The sequence below is a fragment of the Trachinotus anak genome, unplaced genomic scaffold (assembly GCF_046630095.1).
Source record: "Trachinotus anak isolate AG129_WGS33_773 ecotype Australia unplaced genomic scaffold, CSIRO_AGI_Tana_v1 ptg000011l, whole genome shotgun sequence".
NCBI lineage: Eukaryota > Metazoa > Chordata > Actinopteri > Carangiformes > Carangidae > Trachinotus > Trachinotus anak.
The window spans coordinates 27,905,015-27,927,254 of NW_027273862.1; the positions used below are offsets into that span (position 1 = coordinate 27,905,015).

Below are 22,240 nucleotides of genomic sequence, written 5' to 3' on the forward strand. Positions count from 1 at the left end.
GGCCGTTGTTCTTCAGTACTTGTCAGACAGATATCAGCATTTTACTTTAACATGCTTGAGTAAATTGTCTGGTCTGTTGTGTTGTTTTTCCATTGTATGCTTCCCTGTTCATCAAAGTTCTCCATTTCATTATTATTCTTTCAGTTTAGATATGGGCAATTAGAGCTGGTTTGGTCTACAAAGTTACAATGTTAGTTCTTTGCTCTTAGACTAACGCAACGTTACACACTGTGAACAAATTAGGGACTAATTTAAGCCTTAAATAGATTCATTTTAAGCCTTAATATTTAGCTACCCAGACCTCAGATTCCCTCACAACTAAGAGCTGTGCTTCCAGCTAAAAGCACAGTGGGTCTTTATCATGTCGCAGTAAAGAGCATAGGTGTAAATAACACAGTTAATGATGGCTGAATAACATCTAACTGCTTCGGTTCCAGGGTCCTGGTGTTGTGGATGCTGTGGTTTCCCAGGACACATGAATAGAACAGAGCCACTGGTGTGTTGTTTGTAACACCCGTTCAAAAGATCTGCTAAGAGGAAGCTCAATTTGTGGTTTTTTAAACAGTGTTGGCTGAGAAGGGGAAAGACCTTGGAGAGAAAAGAGACGGCAAAAACCTGTGGAAAAATAATCTGCTTTCACTCAGTTTTTCCCAGGACACATTACTTTAACTGTTAAATATAATAATATACAGGCCCGGTTTTTCATCATATATTGAGATTTAATTTACTGTGAATATGTAACTTAGTCCTACTTTAAGTAGATAAAATAGATAGATAAAATATTTTATTGATCCCTTGGGGAAGTTCAAATTCAAAACAGCTCACTAATTAATTCAGTTAAGATTTAAGTCCATGTCACGAGCCGCTGCCTTTTGCTGAGATGTTAAACAGTCTGACGGCGGCGGGAACAAAGGATTTCCTGAACCTCTCAGTCCTGCAGCGAGATGAGACTAAGGGAAACTGATTTTACACAGAAACATCATTGTAGGCACTCTGGGTCCTGAGTAGAATAAAATAAGCCTTTAATATAATAAGATTGGTTGAAGGTCTTTGTTACTCTTCATCACTTTTTTAAGCGTTTTCATTACATTACTTTTCGTTTATAAAGCAAAGACGCACTTCTTCCTTTGTTGACTACTCAGCTTGTGAGAGCAGCTGTATGATGTGTCTAATGCTAATTGCTGCATCATGGGAAATGTAGGAACCAGGATATAATAGCATATTTCAGCCTGTGCAGCTTCCATTTTGACCATTGAAAACGTCTCCCCAACTTTATTGAAGTGCAATAACTGGTGCAGGTAACCAAGAACTAGACAGCTCTGTGCAGCCGATGAACTAACTTCTCTATCTCACACCCACATCCAGTGTCTTTGTCTGCTTACATGTCAACACTCAGTCAGGAGCCACGCCTATTGATCGTCCTGAACCACATGCATGAAATATTAATGTAACCTTGTACAATCTAGTTGGCCGCTTCTTTTTTCAGCAGCTCAGAGCCGACATGTGGTGTTACATTAGATTCATGTTGCATTTGATATCCCTAGATATCAAATGCAACATGAATTGATTAGTAATGATGGGTTTATCCCACTCTCTGCTGGACAACTGGAAAAACACTTAACCTTGTGTTTGGTATTTAACTTTATGTCTTGGTTTGAGTTGTTTTAATTTACGCACTTTAAATCTTCCATGGAAGAATTTGGTAATCAGAGAAATTAAAATATTGGTTTTTATGTCTCGAGTTCATCCATTCACGTATCAGGCTTCACATGTCCATACCCTGATTTTTTTCTTGTACACTATTAGAGTTCAGTGATGAAATATTTAGACACCCAGCTTTCTGCCAGCAGAGAACTTCCTGTTGCACTAATCAAATCCTCCCCCGAGATGCCGCTCAAACAGGCGAGTGGAGAGGCAGTTGTCTTTGGCAGCCGAGGAAAGAGCCAAGAGGTACATATACATTATATTAATAGCTGCTCAAATGCCTAAATGATTAAAGGAAAAGCATTAGTGAATAAATATTTGTTTCCAGGTGTGTTTGACCACCCAGCCTTATATCTGGGGCCTTTAGGTGCCTCTGGATACTGTGATACTATGATGAGATGACACTGGTTTTCTGTGTTTGCTTGACACAGAAAAATGTTAACGCAATCTGATGAAATATGACTGTACAAAACTGTATAAAACAGAGAGTCGCTCTGTAAGACTGGAGCCACAAGATGGATGATGGAGGACTTTTTAACAAATTAGTGACAGAAATACAGCAATTTTAGGGTTTTTCAGTTTCTCAGTTCTGAACTCATGTCAGTATTTAAACAATAAATATTAATTTACCAATTATTGTATTAACAAAAACAGTATTTGTCCTAATAATCGCTGATTTGTGCAGAAATAACACCCATGCCTAAAAAACCTGTGTTATTCTACTTGTTTCGAACGTGGGCGGGGTTTCGACGTTTGCGTCATGACGTAGGTGGCGGGAGTGGTGACGCAGCGTTTCCTTGTTTTCAACGCAGCGCGGGAGATTCGGGAGAAAAGAGTCGCGACCGTGGAGCGGGAAGTTGTACGTTGTCACATTATTCTCCTCTCAAATCATAACTAATCAGATATTTCATCCGTTTGGTTAAAGTTAAACTTTAATGTGAATCGTGTGTCGACCGCGGACTCTGAATTAGCGCCGTGTTGTTAGCTTTAGCTTAGCTCCTCGCCGGGTAACGCTACCGGGCTGCGGGCTGTTGTACAGATGTGTCACGGATGTGCTTCGTCCATGTGTTAGATCCGGTAGATTTGTGTTGTTTGTGTGTCTCTGTCCGTCAGGCTGCTGGTTGGTGAAAATGCCTTGTGAGAGGAAGCCGATGCGTTACGGTCACTCGGAGGGTCACACCGAGGTCTGCTTCGACGACCAGGGGAAGTAAGTCGGATGTGTTGGAGGAAGCCTCAAAATATTTCACTTACAACAATGCACAACTAATCCAGTACTGCAGTCAAAAGTCTACTTCAGTACGGCTACAGAACCACCTTTGCATTTGCACATTTTTCTATTCACTTACTATGTATTTTTTGATATTACTATTTATAGTAGTTTTTCTTTTTTTATAGCCATCACTTACTTTTTTCTAACTATGTTGTTTTAGATTCAGCACAATATCCTTAACACATCAGAAGTAAAAGCATCTGTTCCGTTTGACTAATAACTTATTTTACACTCGGCTGCCACTTTATTAGATATATATGAAATGCACTTAATGCAATTAATGCTATCAGATATCCTCAATAAGGCAAAGCTAACTGGGTTTCAGGATTTTTGTGGTCTCTGGGTATATGTTGTCATATTTCCCACCTCTGACTGAGGGAGTACCCTGCCTTAAATTAACCCAGTGTGCCACACATTGCATTTATTAGTGAGAGAAGCTTTACAGAAGAAGAAGAAAGTATTTTCTTTGTTGCACGGTATTTATTTGATTAAATTACCTTACTCTAAAAAAAATTATCCCTTTAAACTCGTTCCATCTTTTTGTTTGCCCAAATATGACCATGATCAAATTTTCCCCAGGTTCATCGTAACCTGTGGAAATGACGGAGATGTCAGGATATGGGAGAGTCTGGATGATGATGATCCGAAGTTCATCACCGTTGGTGAAAAGGCGTACTCTCTGGCACTCAAGGTGGGTCATCTGCTGCCCTCTCTAGACTTGTGATGTATGATTGATTTGTACTGAATCAATACATGCAGCTGTCAGCGGTGGGTTGAGACTCCTCGTTCTCTCCTCCACAGAACAGCAAGCTGGTGACGGCAAGCTCCAACAACACAGTGCAGATCCACACGTTTCCTGATGGTGATCCAGACGGCATCTTGACCCGGTTCACCACCAACGCCACACACGTCGCCTTCAACAGCAGCGGCTCGAGAGTCGCTGCCGGATCCAGGTACTGAAGATGGTGGACTGACCTGACAAACAGTAGAATGTGTCTCAAAAGAAACAATAAAAACATAACTGGAAGCAGTGGAAAAGTGCAAACTTTGGCCTTGTCTAAATGTGGTGAAATTCACTTACCACCACCTTTAAAACACGAGTTAACCTCGTAACAGTTTCAGAAAACAGGTACAGCACATGATTCTGCATAAAGCACAAACTGCTTTTACATTTCTGCTTTTGCACAGTGCTGGTAGGCTTTATTTATTTATTTTTTTTACCTTTGGACAGAACCAGCTGTTTCCAGTCTTTATGCTAAGCTAAGCCAACTAGCTGCTGGCTGAGTGTGGCTTCATATTCAGACATGGGAGTGGTATTGGTTTTCTGTTTCCTAAAATATCAAACTTGTTCTTCCGATATTAATCTATGCTGAACATGTGGACATACTATTTTAAAACCAGATGTCCAGTAAGTTTAAAGCACTGTAAGTAAAGTGAGGGTGCTTTCAAAAATAATGACATGAATACTTTTGTATTTATTAATTCTTCGTACAAAGTGCAGGTCCCAGTCCCAGGTACACTGTTTTTCGGGTACTTGGGAGGAAGGTTGGTCTGATGAGCTTGGAGAACCTGCCACAGTTCTTTTCAATTCAGTGTTATTTGTATAGCGCCAAATCATAATATACATTATTTCGAGGCTCTTTACAGGGTCAGGTTGGGGTCTGCCTCGACCGGTTGGGTTTAAGAGGAGAAAAGAGAGAGCGAGAGAGAGACCAGGAACAGGTATATAGGTAATGGCTTCATCAATAATAATGATAGATAACAGTGGTTAATAGTAATGATGAGTAGTGGTAGATCTGGATCCTGCTGCAGAGATACCTGCAGAATGTGGACAGGGAGAGAGAGGAGAAGCACAAACTACGGGAGAGAAAAAAAACAAACAAAGTTAAAGCCAGAAAATAGTCGAGAGAGAGAGAGAGAGAGAGAGAGAGAGAGAGAGAGAGAGAGCGAGCCCAATGCATCATGGGAATCCCCCCAGCAGTCTAGCTCTATAGCAGCATAACTAAGGGATGGTTCAGGACATACCCGAGCCAGCCCTAACTATAAACTTCATCAAAGAGGACTGATCTTAAAGGTAGAGAGGCTGTTTTGTGGATTTCATCTGTCTCGTCATGTGATCCCAGACTGACTCCATGATGCTGAGATCAGGGCTCTGTGGAGTCCAGACCATCAGCTGCAGAACTTCTTATTGCTGAAGTTAGTTCTTTGTGACTCTGGCTGTTTGTTTGCAGAAAGAATATGGGATTAAGCAGATGCCTCTTTGATGGTAGATGTTTCCACAATTCTGTACATCTGCTCAAACCTCTGCACAATATAGCAAAAAAATGGTTTAATGTCATTGCTGACAAACTTGATCAGTCAATAAAAATTATACAAACTGTTTTAAATGCCACTTACAGTTATGCAGCCTGGCTGGAGTCAACACAGACAAAAATCTCCAAGCATAAACATTGATTTAAGACATATTCCTGTGCAAAACAACATTGTACTAGGATGGTAAACATTCAGTTATGAGGACGTCCAGCTGACTGGGCAGATTCATCAGTTCTTCTGAAACGTGATCTCATTGCTGAGAGACGTTCACTCCACCCAGACTCCTCCTGTGGCGGCGGTTGAAGCTGTCGTGCGTAACGTGTCTGTAGTGTTCAGCGTCGTGTGCACTGTGACTAACCCCAGACCACAATCTTATTAGTTGTGTTGTTGTTGTTCCAGCACAGAATGAGCTGCATACAGACAGCGGTGTACCTGAGTGATATTTCCCCCTCACAGACAGAGCAGCACTCTCGATTGGTTTATGATTAGTCCTGATTGGAGATAAACATCTGTTTCCTACCAGAATTGATTTGCCCTAAACGGGTTTATCACAGCAATAGAAGCACAGAGCATGGTGTCGTATTGATGCTGCTGTTTTCACACTGGTAATTTTTGTTGTGATATCGATTGTGAAATTTCAAGCATCTGAGGCTGTTAGGGCAGATTTGGCATTTGCATTCTGGCAGACGCTGGAGGGAATCAGGATTATTTTGCTCCTGTCGTTCATCGATTTGACAATTTGCACTCGTGTCCGTTCACGCTGACGTGCCCTTCCCCTCGACCCTGTAGCGGTCGCTCACGTGTGAACACAGACTGCGTATTTACTCTCAGCTTCTCTCTTTTCCGCAGTGACTTCATGGTTAAGGTGGTGGAGGTGTCAGACAGCAGCCAGCAGAAAACACTCCGGGGCCATGAGGCACCTGTCCTCAGTGTCACCTTTGACCCCAAAGATGACTTCCTGGTGGGTAAACCTTCTCTCTGATGACACAAATACAACATTGAGATCATTTTCTGTTTGATTATGAAGATTTTGGTCTCAAATTTGCACTTATGGTCATTTAGGAGGCTGCAGTTTGTGATGCAGTTGAACTGTGTTGCATTATACTGACAGGTGTTTCTATTTTGTTCATTTATATCAATGAAAGCAGGCGAAATAACAGAAACATCTCTCTGTGTAATCCATTATAGTTTAACAGTACCACAAAAACTTCCTCCCAAAACTGTGCAACCCTGTCAGAAGACGGTTTAATGTCATTGCTGACAAACTTTATCAGTCAATAAAATTTGCACCAACTGTAAATAGTTCACATCACATCACATCACTGAGAATTTTTATGACACATTCCTGTGAAAAACGACTTAGTACCAGAGTGGTAGACATTCAGACATGAGGACGTCCATCGGTTCGTCCTGAGAAACCTTCCAGCTGTGATGTGATCTCAGCGCTGAGAGACGGGTGGATGTCACGTTTACCCCACCCTCATCGCGTGCACAATGACTGACCCCAGACCATGACCTTCTTGGGTACAGTGTTGTTGTTCCAGCACAGCATGAGCATAAAGTTGAATCAACACGTCTCTGAAACAGTTTGAACGCAACATTATAAACTTCATGAAGGAGGATTTACTGCAGGACTCTTGCGTGAGACTGCACTAGTTTCAGCAAGGTGTTCCTAATAATCTGACAACTAATTCAGCACAACACCATCAATAACCAGGTTCAAATCTAAGTCTATTTTCATAACGTACACACATGCCATATGTTCTGTGCATTAAAATACTTAGTCATTGTAATCATCCCATGCTGTCACTAAGAAAATAACTGACGTGAAAAAAAAAATCCAAATCTGTCCCGATTAATCGATTAGTTAGGAGACATGAAATTAATCGGCAGCTGTTTTCAGAATCAGTGAATCATTAGGAATAATTTATAAAGTTAGCTAGAATAAAACAGTCGCTTGTTTCTGCATCTGTGATGATAAGACTTTCTGTTTTGACTCTGAACTGAATATTTGGGGCTTTTATGCTTTCATTTATTTATTTATCTGCTTTAACTTATGCACTTTTAACTTACGTGTTTTTATTGTACTTTATTTATTTATTTATTTGAAATGTTATGTGTTTGTATGGAGCCGTCTGTATCTCCAGTGGTCTGTGTGTTGGTGAGCCAAAGACAATTTTCCACTCTGGTGGACATTAAATTCTTTTAAATTCTCATTTATTCTATTCTATTCTATTCTATTCTATTCTATTCCATTTTCTGACTTTTTATAGACCAAACAACTAATTTATTAATTGAAAAAATCCTTGGTAGATTAATCTGAAATGAAAAAAAATAGTTTGTTGCAGCCCTATTGTCTCATATGAAGCATTTTCAGCTGCCTTGTTTTTGGAAGGTGCTGCACAAATAAACGGCTGTGACGCTGCTTCTGTGGCGTTTTATTGTCCGGTTCAGCTGTGGACACTGATTTCTGGACAGAAAACACCAGAATCAGGTTTCAGCTTCTGAGAACGATGAATGTGGCTGGTTGAGACGTGAGGCTGATTTTCAGTGTGTTAACCTTCAGTCTTCTGTTATTAGGCTTCTGACATCACAGCATTAAATCACCACGGTGTAATTCCACTCAGAGACGTACAGATGATGAATTAGCTGGGCTTTGTTTTAACGTTACAGTTGCACATACATCATGTTTGGTTGTGTAACATTTGACCTGAGCTGATTCGATTTAACCTGAATGTCAAACTGTTTTCACTTTGTCTGTTTCTCTGTCAGGCGTCTTCCAGCTGCGACGGCTCTGTCGTGGTGTGGAACATCGAGGAGCAGGTACGTCAGTGTTTTATCGCCTCACACTCTCAAAGATTTAATGACGACAGCCTTTATTTTTTCGTGCGCTCCATCTGGTCAGTCTGTCAGATGCTGATCTGCTTTGTGTCTGTTCAGACTCAGGTGATCAGCTGGCCTCTGCTGCAGAAATCCAACGACGTCAGTAATGCAAAGTCTCTGTGTCGGCTGGCCTGGCAGCCCAGGACGGGAAAGGTCAGTGACACAACTGTAGTAGAGCTTGGTGTCGACAATTACACCTGTACTTTCTGCTGCCTCAGTGCAAACCACATCAGTGATTCATCAATGTGAAAATCTGAGACAGACCAGAACACTGATCATGAAATAACAATAAACTGTCTCTACACTCAGTTTTTAGCGGTTCCTGTGGACACAAAGGTGCACCTGTACGAGCGAGGCTCCTGGGATCATGTGAGCAGTTTGACCAACGATCTGCTCACACAGGTGAGATCCGGTCAGACACACACACACACACACACGGTCAAGTTTCATGGTCATGGCCAATGAAACTTGACAGAGATGTGCTGAAAGAGCTCAATAAACAGAGACTTGTTATTTTTGTGATGTTATTTTTACAGCTCCCTGGACGCTTCCTACCTTGTTTTTACAGGAAGTGATGAGGTGTTGACTGTTATGAGCTGGTTCATCATAAACTCTTTGTGCTGCAGCTCATTATTTGTTAATGCCTTCTCAGTGTGATGCAACACTTTCCATCTAATTCATGTGGTTCAAACTCCCCGCTGTGTTTCCTCCTCATTTTCCTTCATCTGATGTTCAGACTTCAGATGTGAGGATTTTCCTCTGTTTGCCTCTCGCCTGCTGAAATATCTGATCTTGATAAAGGATGGACGATCCCTTCAAAGACAGTAGTATTAGCAGAACCGAAGGTTCAGTTCATTAGTGTTCTGCTGGAAATCTGTTTGTTTTTTCTCTTCATTTTAAATTTGTTTTCCCCGCCCTGTTTTCTCTGCAGCCCATCAATGTGGTGGCCTGGTCTGCGTGTGGGCAGTTCCTGGCAGCCGGCAGCGTGGGGGGTTCACTGACAGTGTGGGACGTGAACAGCAAGCTGTGTGTGGAAAGGTGTGTAACAAGGATGTGTCCAGAAGTTAAGGATTGATGTGTTGAACAGGTTGAAATGTTTACATGTTTGAGTGCGAGGTGATGAATTAAAGGATTGAGATATTTCAGACACGTCTTTATCCCATCGTGCTGAAACATTTGAGATGAGGCTTCATGTTTGAAAGAGTCACTCTGGCAGAAGATGAGATTTCACAGGCAGTGACCAGCACTTCACTGGTCTGATTTTAATTCACTACAGTTGAAGTTTTCTCGTTCTGTAGGCAGAAGCACGAGAAAGGCTTCACGGTGTGCGGCTTGGCCTGGCACCCGTCAGGAGGTCAGGTCGCCTACACGGACACAGAGGGCTGCCTGGGCATGCTGGACGGACTCAGCACCTCCACACCCGACGCCAATGCCACCAAGGTAACCACAGACGCACCTGCAGGAGAGGCAAACAAGGGAAAAGCTTGGGGCCCCCGATGGCCCCTCATAGTGGCAGCTATAAACCCCCATATACCTCCCATAAAGACTCTATACAGTGCAATGTTGATGTGTACATCTACCCATTCATGTATATGAGGCATTTAAGGAACACCTGTGAATTGTAGCATCTACCAATAGTCTGCCTTTGGGGGGGATGGGGTTTCTGGGCCTCGCCTTTTTTTTTTTTTTACCATCATCATCACTTCGGTCTCTGGACTTTCAGCAGGCACCAGCGAAAAAACCAGTAAAAGACTACGACGACCTGTTCGACGATGATGATGATGACAGAGTCATGGACGAAGGGCTGAGCGACACCAACTCTCCAGTGAAGAAACATGTTGCCGGGGACGATGATGACGACGATGATTTCCTCATGCCTGCGACCGGGCGGGTGAGGAACAGAGGGGCGATCCTGGATGATGACAACTCAGTGGGTGAGTGAAAGAAGAGTGACACTGAAGTAAGAAACGTGTTATTAAGGTGCAGGGTCACGACAAACTACCTGAGTGTTTGGTTCCATATCAGCTGTTAGTTGGGTCACGCAGCAGCCTCAATAAAGGTGACAAATGTTTTTTTTCCATGATCTACAAATAAGAACATGACTTAAAAATGTGTCTGACCATTTGTGGTTTAATTTATAGTTTTCACAAACACACAGTTTTATAAATAAATACATCGCAGTTTGAATAAATATCACTATTTTAAATGTGTTTATGTTCAACTTCACACTCTGAAGATCTGATGAAATCTTTTTTGAGAAGCTTCCTGTGTAAACAGCTTTTAAACAGTCTCTTCCGTCTACAGATTGTTAAACGTGAGTGGATCAGGTAACATTTGTTTCTGGAGTTTTGAGACTCTGATCCACAAACATGCTGCATTTAAGTGCTGGGGGAAAACTCGAATGTCTGGCTTTTCAAAATGGGAAAGACATTTATTAATCATATTATTAATTATTATATTATATTATTAAAATATATTAAAATATGAGCAGACATGAGCTAACCAGGTATTTCTACGTGCAATTTTCCTGTTTCTTGTGACTTTAAAGGAGCTAGTTGAAAGTTTTGCTGTCGCTACATAGCCGGCGTTAGCATTAACAGCTGTTTACTCACCAGTCCAAAAGAAACATGAGTCCAGCATAGTTTTCAGTTTTCTTCTACTGAAGTTAGCAAGCTAACCAGCTAGCCCTGGCCTGTCCCATCACTTTCTGATAGCGACACACTGTGGCAACTTCAAATTCCCTGACTGTTTTTATCATAAGAGAGGCCCTTGGGTAATAAACTAATATTATTTATCTGGTACTTTGATCTTCTATCGACACAAACGTTTCTAAATTAAAGCTCTTTTACATCGAGGTGTTTGTCAGACAGCTTCTTCAGAAATGGAGACAGAGTTTGTTAATGAAAACCTGCCTTTCACAGAACAAGTTACCACAACAACTGACCTAGAATTAAAGTGAATTATTCCATCTCTGCATGTGTGTCTTCATTCAGACGCAGGATCGCTAAAGCTCGGTCAGGACAAGTTCGGGGATGACGATGACGCCGGCAGTGCTGTCGTGCCTGCATCCGCCCCTCTGGTGCCTTTGCGCCCCGTCTATGATGGGCCTATGCCAACGCCTCCCCAGAAGGCCTTTCAGCCAGGCTCCACCCCTGCGCACCTCACACACCGCTTCATGGTAGGACACACTGAGGACAGAGGAGCGTAAATGTGTCGGCTTAATCCCAGTGGAGATTTAGAAGTTGATTCTGTTTGAGCAACCCAGAAAAAAAATCAACTTTGCAGTTAAAACTGTAGATAAAATGTTATCTTTGATACATTTGTTGTTCTCATATTTTGTTGAATTATCTTTCAGACTCTATTTGTAGAAATAAAACATCAATTTTAAAGTCTAGTGATTTTAATAAAAGCCAAATTGTGCCTCAGATGTGGAACTCAGTGGGAATAGTGCGAGGTTACAACGACGAGCAGGACAACGCCATCGATGTGGAGTTTCACGACACGGCCGTGCACCACGCCATGCACCTCACCAACTCGCTGGGACACACCATGGCCGCTCTCTCCCAGGAGGCCGTGCTGCTGGCCTGCCCCAGCACAGACGAGCTCGCCAGGTAAACCTCCTCCTACTCTGTTCGTGTTTTTGTTCGTGAATTATTTTAGCCAATCTTTGACCCTGCGCCTCTCTCCTCCCAGTAAGCTGCAGTGCCTCCACTTCTCGTCATGGGACACCAATAAGGAGTGGATGGTGGACCTGCCGAAGGACGAGGACGTGAGGGCGCTGTGTCTGGGTCAGGGCTGGGCAGCGGTCGCCACCAGCACGCTGATGCTCCGACTCTTCTCCATTGGAGGCCTGCAGAGAGAAATCCTCAGCCTGCCAGGACCTGTCGTCTGCATGGCCGGACACGGAGAGCAGCTGCTGATAGTCTACCATCGGGGTTAGACACACACACACAGAGCACTGACATATGTTTTCTGTAGAACAGCCCTGTTGAGGTGTTTCTTACATCCACCTGTTATCAACAAATAAAAACTCTAATTAGTTGTATGTTAAAGTCTGAGAGTCTCTGAGGAGAGACGCCCGTGAAACACTCATCTGTTCAATCCACACAAATTCCCACCACAATTATGTCAAATTCAAACACTGACTAGATGCAACTGGTTTGTTTTTCAGAGCTGAAACGATTAGTCCATTAACCAGCTGGAAAGAGAAGCAAAGATTTTGATCATCGATGAATCATTTAAATCTTTTAAATTGCCCAAATTCACGAGTTCCAGCTCTTTGATATGAGATTTTTCCACTTTTCTTTGTCTTATTTAAACTGGGGCTGTCAAAGTTAACACAATAATAATGCCACTAATTTTTTTGATGCGCAATTAACGCACGCACGTTCTGTGATTATGACCTTCAACCAGCTCCTGTAGTTTTGGAAATCAGGAAGCGTCGCAGCAGTAATGACATGGACGGCAGCAGAAACAAACCTTCTCCAGTAGAGAACAGAAGCCTGCTTGCAGCACCTTTGAGGTTATTCTGGAGAATAATCTGGACAGTATTTGTCATTGTTTTGGATTGTTTTAATAATAATAAACATACATTTGCATAAAGCAAATACATTTGTCCACTCCCATATTGATAAGAGTATTAATAACTTGAAAAATATCCCGTTAAGGTACATTTAAAAGGCAAAGGCAATTTGCAATAAATCATGAGCTAGCTCATGCGATTAATCACAATTAAATATTTTAACCGTTTGACAGCCTTAATTTAAACAATATCTTTAGGTTTTAAACTGTTATACTAGTATTTTATTTTTATTATTTTATGTGATGTGGTTTCCAATCAATAAAGAGACATAACTTAAAGACTCTAAGTGGAGTAATCATCACAGTGAACATGCATGTTGTATTAGTTTGGTTCATATAATTTTTATCAATAAGGCAACTGCAGTGTTGACTGTAATTGACAGTTCATCTCAAGTAAATATCAAATTAATTTTTTTGGTGCATGGAAATTAACTGAAACCAGTGGATGTTAAAAAAATATTTTGAAAATCCCCTGTAGAGATACAAATGTAGTGACTTACTTTAACAAGCGTTTTTACTCCCGATGCATCACCTATTGGAAATCCCTCACTAATTAAATGAATTGTATTAACACAGACTCTGCAGACTCTGTTGAAGCATCACTCACACGCTGACAACGCGTCTGATTTTCTGTCACCAGCCACAGGTTTTGACGGGGAGCAGGCTCTGGGCGTCCAGCTGCTGCAGTTCAGTCGAAGAAAGAGGCAAATCATCAACGGAGAACCTCTCCCTCTCTCTCACAGAGCCTACCTGTCCTGGCTCGGCTTCACTGCTGAGGGTCAGTGAAGGAATAAATATATTCTTTAAAATCTCTTTGAACAGACGTGACAGTTCCCTCGGACTCCACTGTAGATTTTTAAGATGACAGCCTGGCTGTGTCGTGGTTTTTCAGGTACCCCCTGCTACGTGGACTCCGTCGGGGTGGTACGGATGCTGAACCGCTCCCTGGGAAACACATGGACACCAGTGTGCAACACCAGAGAAACCTGCAAAAGCAAATCGGATCACTACTGGGTGGTCGGCGTGCACGAGAACCCGCAGCAGCTCAGGTGAATCCTCTGCTGTGTCTTGTTTCTTGATGTCTCAGATTTTTCTAAAGCTCAGTTTAGAAACGATTAACATTACAGGGGGAAATAGGGAATGAAATATTGACTGAGCTCCTCAGTAATTTAACACCATTGTTAAATTACAGGATATAACAGACAAGGACATTCAACAGGATGAAGCCAAACGAGACAAACAAAGGGGGAGAGATGTGATGTAGATACTGTGGGCGATTAAATCCAGCCATGACTCAATCAAATCTTAAAACTCAAACATGTAACACACAGTGTGACGAAACACTGGCTGCAGGCATCGTCCATTAATCTGGACGTTTATTCACAGTTCACATCTGAGATAAAACAACAGATAAATCTCAGATGAGATGACATCTGAGCTCAGAAACTGTAGAAGAAAAGATGTGAGACTTTCACTTCCCGTCACAAGTAAACAACTATTCCACTTAGAAAAAAAGACACAACCTGTAACTGAAGAACTTCCCTGAAGATCCTTGTTTTTAAGTTTTCTTCTGCACCACCTTGTCACTGAGGACGGGACTTCAATCAATGAGGTCACATAAAGTAGGAAACTGTGGATGTGATTATTTGCTGCACTGAGGGTGAAAAATGTTCCATGTTCTGTATGCGCTCTGCTCGGGTTTAATTGTTGACAGAAAAATGGAAATATGGTTATGGTGGTTAATATAATATTGACTGAACAGCATGGTAGAAAATTACTGATACTGATCTTTTTTTTAATGTTTATAAAGCAGAGTTTTCTTTTAAATATTCCAGTATATCTTAAGAATCAACTCATGTTCTACAATGAACAGTTATTTTGATAATTTTTTAATCATTTGGTTTATATACCATCAGAAAAGTTTCCCACAAGCACCTGAATGCACCAGTGACAAAGAGTTGTCACATGATGCTGAGATAAACTAACATTTCATTCTGCCTGCTGAAATAAACTGAAACCAGTGGCTCTAAACGTGTTAATGTAAATATAAAAACTTGTAGTTAGTAGGATACAACATGGTGCTTTCAATTTAAACAGCATAAGGCTGAGAGGTGAATAAGACTCAGGTATTTAATCCCGATCCCTGATGTGTTCCTGTTGTTTTTGCAGAGTTTCTTTTCCTCTGTTAACTCCAGTCTGTTCTCGTCCTGTCAGGTGTATTCCCTGTAAAGGCTCCAGGTACCCCCCCACCCTGCCCAGACCTGCTGTGGCCATCCTGCCGTTCAAGCTGCCACTGTGTCAGACCAGCACAGAGAAAGGACAGATGGAGGTAAAAAGGGTTTCTTCAAAAAGCAAATGAACAATCATGACATTTATTATGATTTTCTAAACTTAACCTGGAAGAAAAGTAAATCCTGGTCCTGGTTTCAGTCTAAAACCCAAGATGCTACAGCTCACTCTGTATTTCCTAAACCTCTGTTTAAAAAAAAACATCCATGTGATGATTGTGCCTTTTTCTTACCGGTGAATCATGTCTGACGCCGACAAAGATCCAGTCCTTTGTCAGAGCAGCACGTCTGTGATGGTGGACACAGCTATATTCTTCTCTGTAGTTTCCATCCAACCTGTCGTCCTCTGTCGTCCTCCAGGAGCAGTTCTGGCGTTCAGTCCTCTTCCACAACCACTACAGCTTCCTGTCGTCCAGCGGCTACGAGATCGACGAGGACGGACAGAGCAAATCGCAGAAGGAGCAACAGGAGCTGCTCATGAAGATGTTTGCAGTGAGTAGTGATGCTAACCACACAGATCACACTCGATATCAAAGTGTGCCTTGTTTTCTCCTGATGGGTTCCTTCGTGATGTTTTTCCTCCAGTTGTCCTGTAAGCTGGAGAGGGAGTTTCGCTCCGTGGAGCTGGCGGAGCTGATGACTCAGAACGTGGTGACTCTGGCCATTCGCTACGCGTCCCGATCCAGACGCATGGCCCTCGCCCAGCAGCTCAGTGAGATCGCCCTGGAGAAAGCCAACCAGATCCAGGAAGAAGGGCCAGAGGAGCAGGATGAGGAGCCAGAATACTCCAGCGTCAGGCAGACACCTGGGTAAAATTAAAACCCTGTCACAGTCAAATCTGTCACTTTGACCTCTGAAGGAAATTAGTGTAACCACAGCAGTGGTGTAATTACTTCTACACATCTTTTTTTAAACTGGTTGTGTAATTCACAAGCCTCTTATTTTGACAGGTACGGTCAGAGTGAGGTCACAGGAGGACGTTACAGCAGCAGACACCATCAGGAGGAGGAAGAGGAGCGAGGAGAAGAGCTCGGGGAGGAAGAGGACGGACAGGAGATGGAGACAGAGGAGACAACAGAAACCAGAAAACGTCAGTTCCACCTCTTTCTTCAGCTCTTTGCAAAGGTTTCAGGCACTGGATGCTTCCAAAAATAATCTCATGAATAGTTTTTATTTATCAAGTAACCTGATGCAAAGTGGAGTAAACAGTTTTTCAGGTGCTTGGCAGGTTGTTCCAGCATCTTCTCCTCCTCTCCTCTTTAGTCTGTCTCAGTGTCTCCGTCTCTTGATGTGTCCCAGACTGACTCCACGATGTTGAGATCAGGACTCTGGTGCAGGACTCCTTGTTCTTCTTGTCTCTGAAGATAGTTCTTGGCTCGTTGACCTGCTGCAGAAACAAATTAATCTGAAGTGCCTAAAGCTTTTGCACAGTGCTGTATGTTCTTTGCAAAAGCCCAAGATGTCACGGATACCAGCTAACATGTCTCGTGTCCTTCACGTCCCTCGTCCTGTAGGTGTGAATCCGTTTGCTAAAGAAGCAGGTTCACCTGTGACTCCGTCTCTGACACCAGGTGAGTGAACATCAATCAGAAATCCACACGTACCAGTTATATTTCAATATATTCAGGCAGTAACAGCAAAATAACTCATGTTAGACACATGTGAGGTTGTAGATTCAAACACTGTGTGTGATTGACACGTGTCAGTCAAAGCAAACTTAACTTCCACACCTCTGAGTCTTAAAAATAAGACGTGAAATTGTCACCATGTCCTGTATGTTGTGTAAAGTGTGCATGTTGCTGCTGAGTGAGTAAGAAACTTAATCAAAATATCAAATATCAGGACATTACGATGACCATATTAGGTATTACATCTGAGGATCAGACTGTGCAAAACGACAAAAAAAATGTTTTGTGTTTTTTTCATATTATGGAAAATATCTCTTATGGTGGGAAATATTGCAATATATTCAAATATCAGCCCAAGCCTGGAGGCTGAGGTCATTAAAGTGTCTATTAGTTTTATTGTCTGTTATAGTGGTATGTAGTGTAGTTAGTTTGAGAGCACTGTGTATTTATAAAGTCATTTATCTTCAAGTTTGTTTTTTAACTCTCTTAAAACTTTATAGCTCCTAATCAATAATGTTGTTTTATGTAAAAAATGAGTGTTGTGCGATATAATATTCAGCATCAGCATCATTCAGGCTCCAGTGCTGAGAATCAAACGTGTTGTGTAGAAAATCATCAGATTTAATGAGTGTAGACTAGTTCAGTTAGAGCAGGAAGTAGTGGAAACACTCAAGCATCAGCTTTAGTCTTGGCATTTGTGTTTACTGTGTAATGATCAGTTCGAGGGCAGGACAATGTTTCAATATTATTAATCTGATTTATCTCATTTGTTTTTCAGTTGGTAAAACTGGACGTGCAAATCCCTTCAAGGTGAGGACTCCAGATGTTTGGAGAGCTGTTTGATTTTCCTCTCATTATTTAATTATGGTACAGACTATTCATCGGAAGTGTTAAAGGTTATTACTGTATATTTTCAGGTATCAGGGAAACCGTCAGCTTCGTCCAGTCAGCCTCGAGTGACAAACATCCTGGACAACATGACGTCCAGCAGGAAGTCGGCTCCGCTCAGTGGCTCTGCAGGGAAAGCAAACAAAAGTCCCGTCCTCAAGCCGCTGGCCCCCAGACCCAAGGCAAAGGTGTCGATATCACCAAACTACTCACAAATTAAATTTCTGATGTCACAGAGACACAAAAGATAATGACCATCAAACACACCTGTAAATAATATGATAAAAACCTATTTAAAACGTATTTACTCATCAAGGTTCTCTGGTAATTTCCCTCTCTGCAGACTCAGTCCACACTGCTACAGATGACTGGCACAAAAGCAGCCAATAAGAAGACTCAGGAGAACACGGAGCCGGCGGCAGATCTGCAGAAACAAGCAGACGTCCCGCCTCCGGCCTCGCCGGCTGAGAACACAGAAAATAAGAGGTAATGGATGGAGGTACCTGACCCTTTGAAACTGTTCTGTTGGGAGTGAAAATGCAGACTGGGTTTATTTTTTAAAAGAGGAAGATTTCCTGACTCGGCTGTGTTGTTGACTGTGTCCGTTCAGGCCAAAGACGGGCTTCCAGCTGTGGCTGGAGGAGAACAGGAAGAGCATCCTCGCCGACCAGCCTGACCTGGAGGAGACCGATATCATCAAAGAGGCCATGGGACGCTTCAGGACGCTGTCAGCAGAGGAGCGACTGGTATGTGACGCTGAGGGGTTCAGGGTTACATTGTTCATCTTTAAAAAAAAAAAAATACAAATTCTCTGTAGGTTCATTTCTACAAGTGGCTCCTTTCATTAAAATTCCAGCTGTGGTCGGTGAACGTAGGGAATCACATTTTCAGCAGTCGACGTAATGACTGAAATTCCTGTGAAATCAGCTGTTTGTTTTCTGTATCTGGATCATAGTGTCAACATTTCACTTATGTAATCATTTGTTTGAGTTTTGGTAAAATTACAGGTGTAAAATGTGTTTAAACACAAATACTAAGGCATAGTTATTGTTATTTTATTTTATTTTATAATTTTTTGGTAATATGTTGTAATATCAGTATAAACATCAAAAATTTTAGCCTTTTTTATGATCGATTCTACAGCAAATGGTTTTTTCAAAATTCACTGTTTGATCAAAGATTTCACTTTGTGTTTTGATGACATTTTAGCCAGTTGACCACAAATTTACCAAAACGTCAAACCAGTGAAATAGTAGCGAATGATATTACACCGTCCTTCGTCATGTCCCTTAAAGGGAGAGGGGATTTTTTTTCCTTTTCGCAGTAGCATGTCTCTAAATAAAAATGAGCTGTTTTCAGTTCATCCTGCTTTGATCTCGTTTGCCCTGAAGAGCAAATTGACCAGTGAAACCCATCAATTAGTCTGTGAGTCAGCAGCGATCATCAGCTGCAGATCCATTAACCCCGTCCTCACTGCGCAAATCGCAGGCTCACCGGTCGTCTCTGCACTCAGCTGCTCTGAAACTCCACGGACGTGACTGAACAACCACTAAATTAGCTGCTGTGCATTTAAATACAACTGTGAAATGGGGGGAAAAAAATCACTATTTAACTAATATTTGTTCAGCAAACTGTTGCCTGATAAAGGTGCTGCAGCCCCCTCAGCATCCCTGCCACCAACTTTCACTCCAATGTCTCGTCCCCACACACGATGACAGCTGTGGTCGGTCGATAGGTGAATTAGCGAGTTGTGTCAGTAATGACACACCTCATCCTTTCATCCGGCCGAGTGCTGCCAGATGTCGGTCTGTGGGTTTGTGTAGTGGCCTGGTCCTGACCCTGCATTCATCAAGACTCTCAGCAGAGGCTGGATGACACTCGACAGGCTGAAAGAAAAGAGGAAGTGGATGTGAGGAGGAGGAGGGAGGGATACGCTTGTTGCCTGGGAACCCTGTGGAGTGCGTTTCAGCAGCGAGGGCACAAAGCATTGATCTTATGATAATCCTGTGTGAGAGATAGTGAGGGGGTCAGTCTGCAGGGGAACGATTATGATACAGTTCTCAGTTATTTTAAAGGACAGTTCCAGCGTGAGCAGACTTTGTGTTTTTTAAGAAACGTTCAAGGCCGCTGTAAAATTATCACCATAAATTATGAGCTGCAATGTAATGAAGTCGCAATTACACGACTCTGCACAGGGCTTTTAATTTGAAATGATGAATGCAGGAATTAGCAGCTGAGGTGAGATGCAGCTGACCTTAAGTTAGAGCTTTTATTACTTTTTAATATTCAGCTGCTGGTCTATGTGAAGATTTATGTTGATGTTTCTGCTGAACTTGCGAAGCTGGAGGAGAAAATTTCTTTTTTAACCCCCCCCCCCCTTTAATCACAATCCCATTCAGAAGCTTCCCTGTGGAGATTTCCTGTAAACAAACAAAAATTAAGTTTATATTTTCTCACCAAAACTCAATGTTTGTATCCTTGAATCCACTGAACATACCCGGCGTCAGTGTTGTGAATGTTTTAAATCTTCATTGTTTACCAGTTTGCAGTCTTCTCCTTCCTGCTCTTTGTTGGCACATTGCTTCTTGTCTTTGCACGTTACTACCAGCTGTCGCTCACTGGAACAGTGTGAAACCATCTGGAGGACGTGATGCAAACATGTGTGTCCATCCATTACAAACCAAACAGGGACCCACAAATAAAAAACACTGTAGTTTTTTACCTCTGGGTGATGGAGACAAAGGTTTGCTGGGAGCTGACTCCTTCAGTTTCCTTGTTTTCAGTCTAAAACCCAAAGATATTGATTCCACAGTTACACGTGGAGCGACAACGTGTAGTCGATGCACAGGGAGTTCATCAGCAACTCCTCACAATCAGAGATTTGTTTTGTTGAGAATTGTTTTGTCTGAAGATGTCGCGGTGGGAAATTATGACAGGAAACTTTCTGATGTTTCATAGACAACGACTCAATCATTAAAGTAATCATGAGTTAAAGCCCTAATTATATCAAACAGGGGAAAGCTGCACAGCCTCACATTTGAGAAGCGGAACCTGAGAATATTTTTTGATTAATGACCTCAACAATTAATCAGTTGTTGACTAATTTTATGTCCATCAATTGATTGATCGAGTGATTGATTCGTCACTAATCTTGACTGAGGTCTGAGTCTCCATCCTGGACTTCCCTGACCTGGGTTTTGTCTTCTCACCAGAACCTGCAGCATCTCGCTCGCACCGACATCAGCCTCCTGTAAATTCAAATTCAAAGGAAAATTCAGTCGCAGCCGAAGCTTCGACTCGTGATGAGCAGCTCGTTAAAAAAACCAGCAGGGACACGTTTAGCCTGAAACCCCGTTAATGTCTGACCCCCCCCCCCGTGTGTGTGTGTGTGTGTGTGTGTGTGTGTGTGTGTGTGTGTGTGTGAGAGAGATGGTCTTAATGACATTATTCTGTCTAAATAAAATAAAATGACAATTGAGCAGTGAGACGTCAGAGCCTGAACCATCTACCAGCTGTAATGATGGTGTGTGTGTGATTGTTTGGATATGCATGGGGTTAATAGCAGTGCTTCATCGGGCGCTGGAGGTGAGGAGAGAGTGTGTGTGTGTGTGTGTGTGTGTGTGTGTCTGTCCTGTGCCGCTGCCAGTCCACTCACCAGGCCTGATGATTCATCCCGGCTCCATTACGTCCAGGAAAGCGTTTCCTTTTGTCTCAGATGGGAGAGAAAAAGAGAGAGAGAGGGGAAAAAAAATAAAAGCACGAGGAGGAAAAGAGCCAGCAGGCCAAAGAGATGCAGCCTGTCAATAGTGATTATACATGACAGGATGCAATTTCAGACGCACGCCTGAGTGTCCGCGTGTGCGTTTAGTCATCGTCATGTAGGTGTTTGGAGCCTGGGTAGAGACAGGAGAACAATATAATTTTGTTTTGTCCTTTTTGGTAATTAACATGTGCATTTCATGTCTTTTTTTTTTTTTTTTTGGTTCAGTCATGGACAGAAAGAGCAAAAGACCAGACTGGAGATGCAGCAGATCTGAAGAAGAGGAAAAGAGGAGGAGGAGAAAGAGGAGGGGATGAAGGAAATGAAAATGGACAGACTGAAGCAGATGAAAAAAGTGCCAAGAAGAAAAAATCTTTGGATCCCTCCTCTAAGCTTTCAGCATTTGCGTTTAACAAAAACTAAAGATTTTAATAGTGTTTTGTTTGTTTTAGTGCTGATGGTGTTTTTTGTTTGTTTTTGCTCAGATTGATTTGTGAAAACGGTCCATCCTGAAGCTGATCACTGACACATGTTTTGTCTTTGTTTTGAGGCACTTCATCAGAACATTTAAAGACCTTATTACAATGTCCTCAAAGCTGCTGATGGGTCGGGGATCAGCTCATCAGCTCGTTCCTGCAGCAGTAATGGAGGATGCTTGGTTTTGTGGTTCCTGGTTTATTACACTCATAATGTTTCTAACAACCCTGTACTGTATTTTAATGTTTGAATAAATGTAAATGTTTGAACTGTGCAACGTCCCGGTTCACACTGTCGTCCGACCCTGATGGGCTCGCACTGAATCCAGCTTGGACCCCGTGCAGATTTATCCAGTGACACTTCCAGTAAAGTTGATTCAAAAAGCAGGAACTCATCCTCAGCATTGTTGACAAAAGGAGAGTAAGGCAGCGTTTCTTTGTGCAATTAT

At 42.2% G+C, this 22,240-nt stretch overlaps 1 protein-coding gene across 2 annotated transcripts; it reads left to right on the forward strand.

Annotated features, from left to right (window-relative positions):
• The first annotated feature begins 2,452 nt into the window (after nucleotides 1–2,452).
• Nucleotides 2,453–22,059, forward strand: wdhd1 (WD repeat and HMG-box DNA binding protein 1). Of its 2 annotated transcripts, none has more exons than XM_071489528.1 (26): nucleotides 2,453–2,563; nucleotides 2,818–2,911; nucleotides 3,554–3,665; nucleotides 3,776–3,927; nucleotides 6,137–6,248; nucleotides 8,060–8,110; nucleotides 8,228–8,323; nucleotides 8,480–8,572; nucleotides 9,102–9,208; nucleotides 9,469–9,610; nucleotides 9,894–10,104; nucleotides 11,164–11,348; nucleotides 11,597–11,781; nucleotides 11,864–12,105; nucleotides 13,392–13,529; nucleotides 13,644–13,800; nucleotides 14,966–15,080; nucleotides 15,400–15,531; nucleotides 15,625–15,848; nucleotides 15,990–16,129; nucleotides 16,554–16,610; nucleotides 17,446–17,477; nucleotides 17,585–17,743; nucleotides 17,899–18,041; nucleotides 18,166–18,301; nucleotides 21,544–22,059. In XM_071489528.1, the coding sequence occupies exons 2-26, from the start codon at nucleotides 2,835–2,837 to the stop codon at nucleotides 21,736–21,738; spliced, it is 3,393 nt and encodes a 1,130-aa protein (XP_071345629.1). In that variant the 5' UTR covers nucleotides 2,453–2,563; nucleotides 2,818–2,834; the 3' UTR covers nucleotides 21,739–22,059. The 2 variants fall into 2 exon arrangements, with proteins under 2 accessions (XP_071345629.1, XP_071345630.1); XM_071489529.1 differs by having other exon boundaries at nucleotides 9,897–10,104; nucleotides 21,544–21,880.
• The last annotated feature ends 181 nt before the right edge of the window (nucleotides 22,060–22,240 follow it).

What these genes read in the sequence shown, in the direction of transcription:
- wdhd1 (XM_071489528.1), top strand. Translation starts at nt 2,835, where the DNA reads ATGCCTTGTGAGAGGAAGCCGATGCGTTACGGTCACTCGGAGGGTCAC. An exon ending in GGCAGCCCAGGACGGGAAAG is followed by an intron (nt 8,324 to 8,479) that starts GTCAGTGACACA and finishes CTCTACACTCAG; the next exon opens with TTTTTAGCGGTTCCTGTGGA. An exon ending in CCGACGCCAATGCCACCAAG is followed by an intron (nt 9,611 to 9,893) that starts GTAACCACAGAC and finishes CTGGACTTTCAG; the next exon opens with CAGGCACCAGCGAAAAAACC.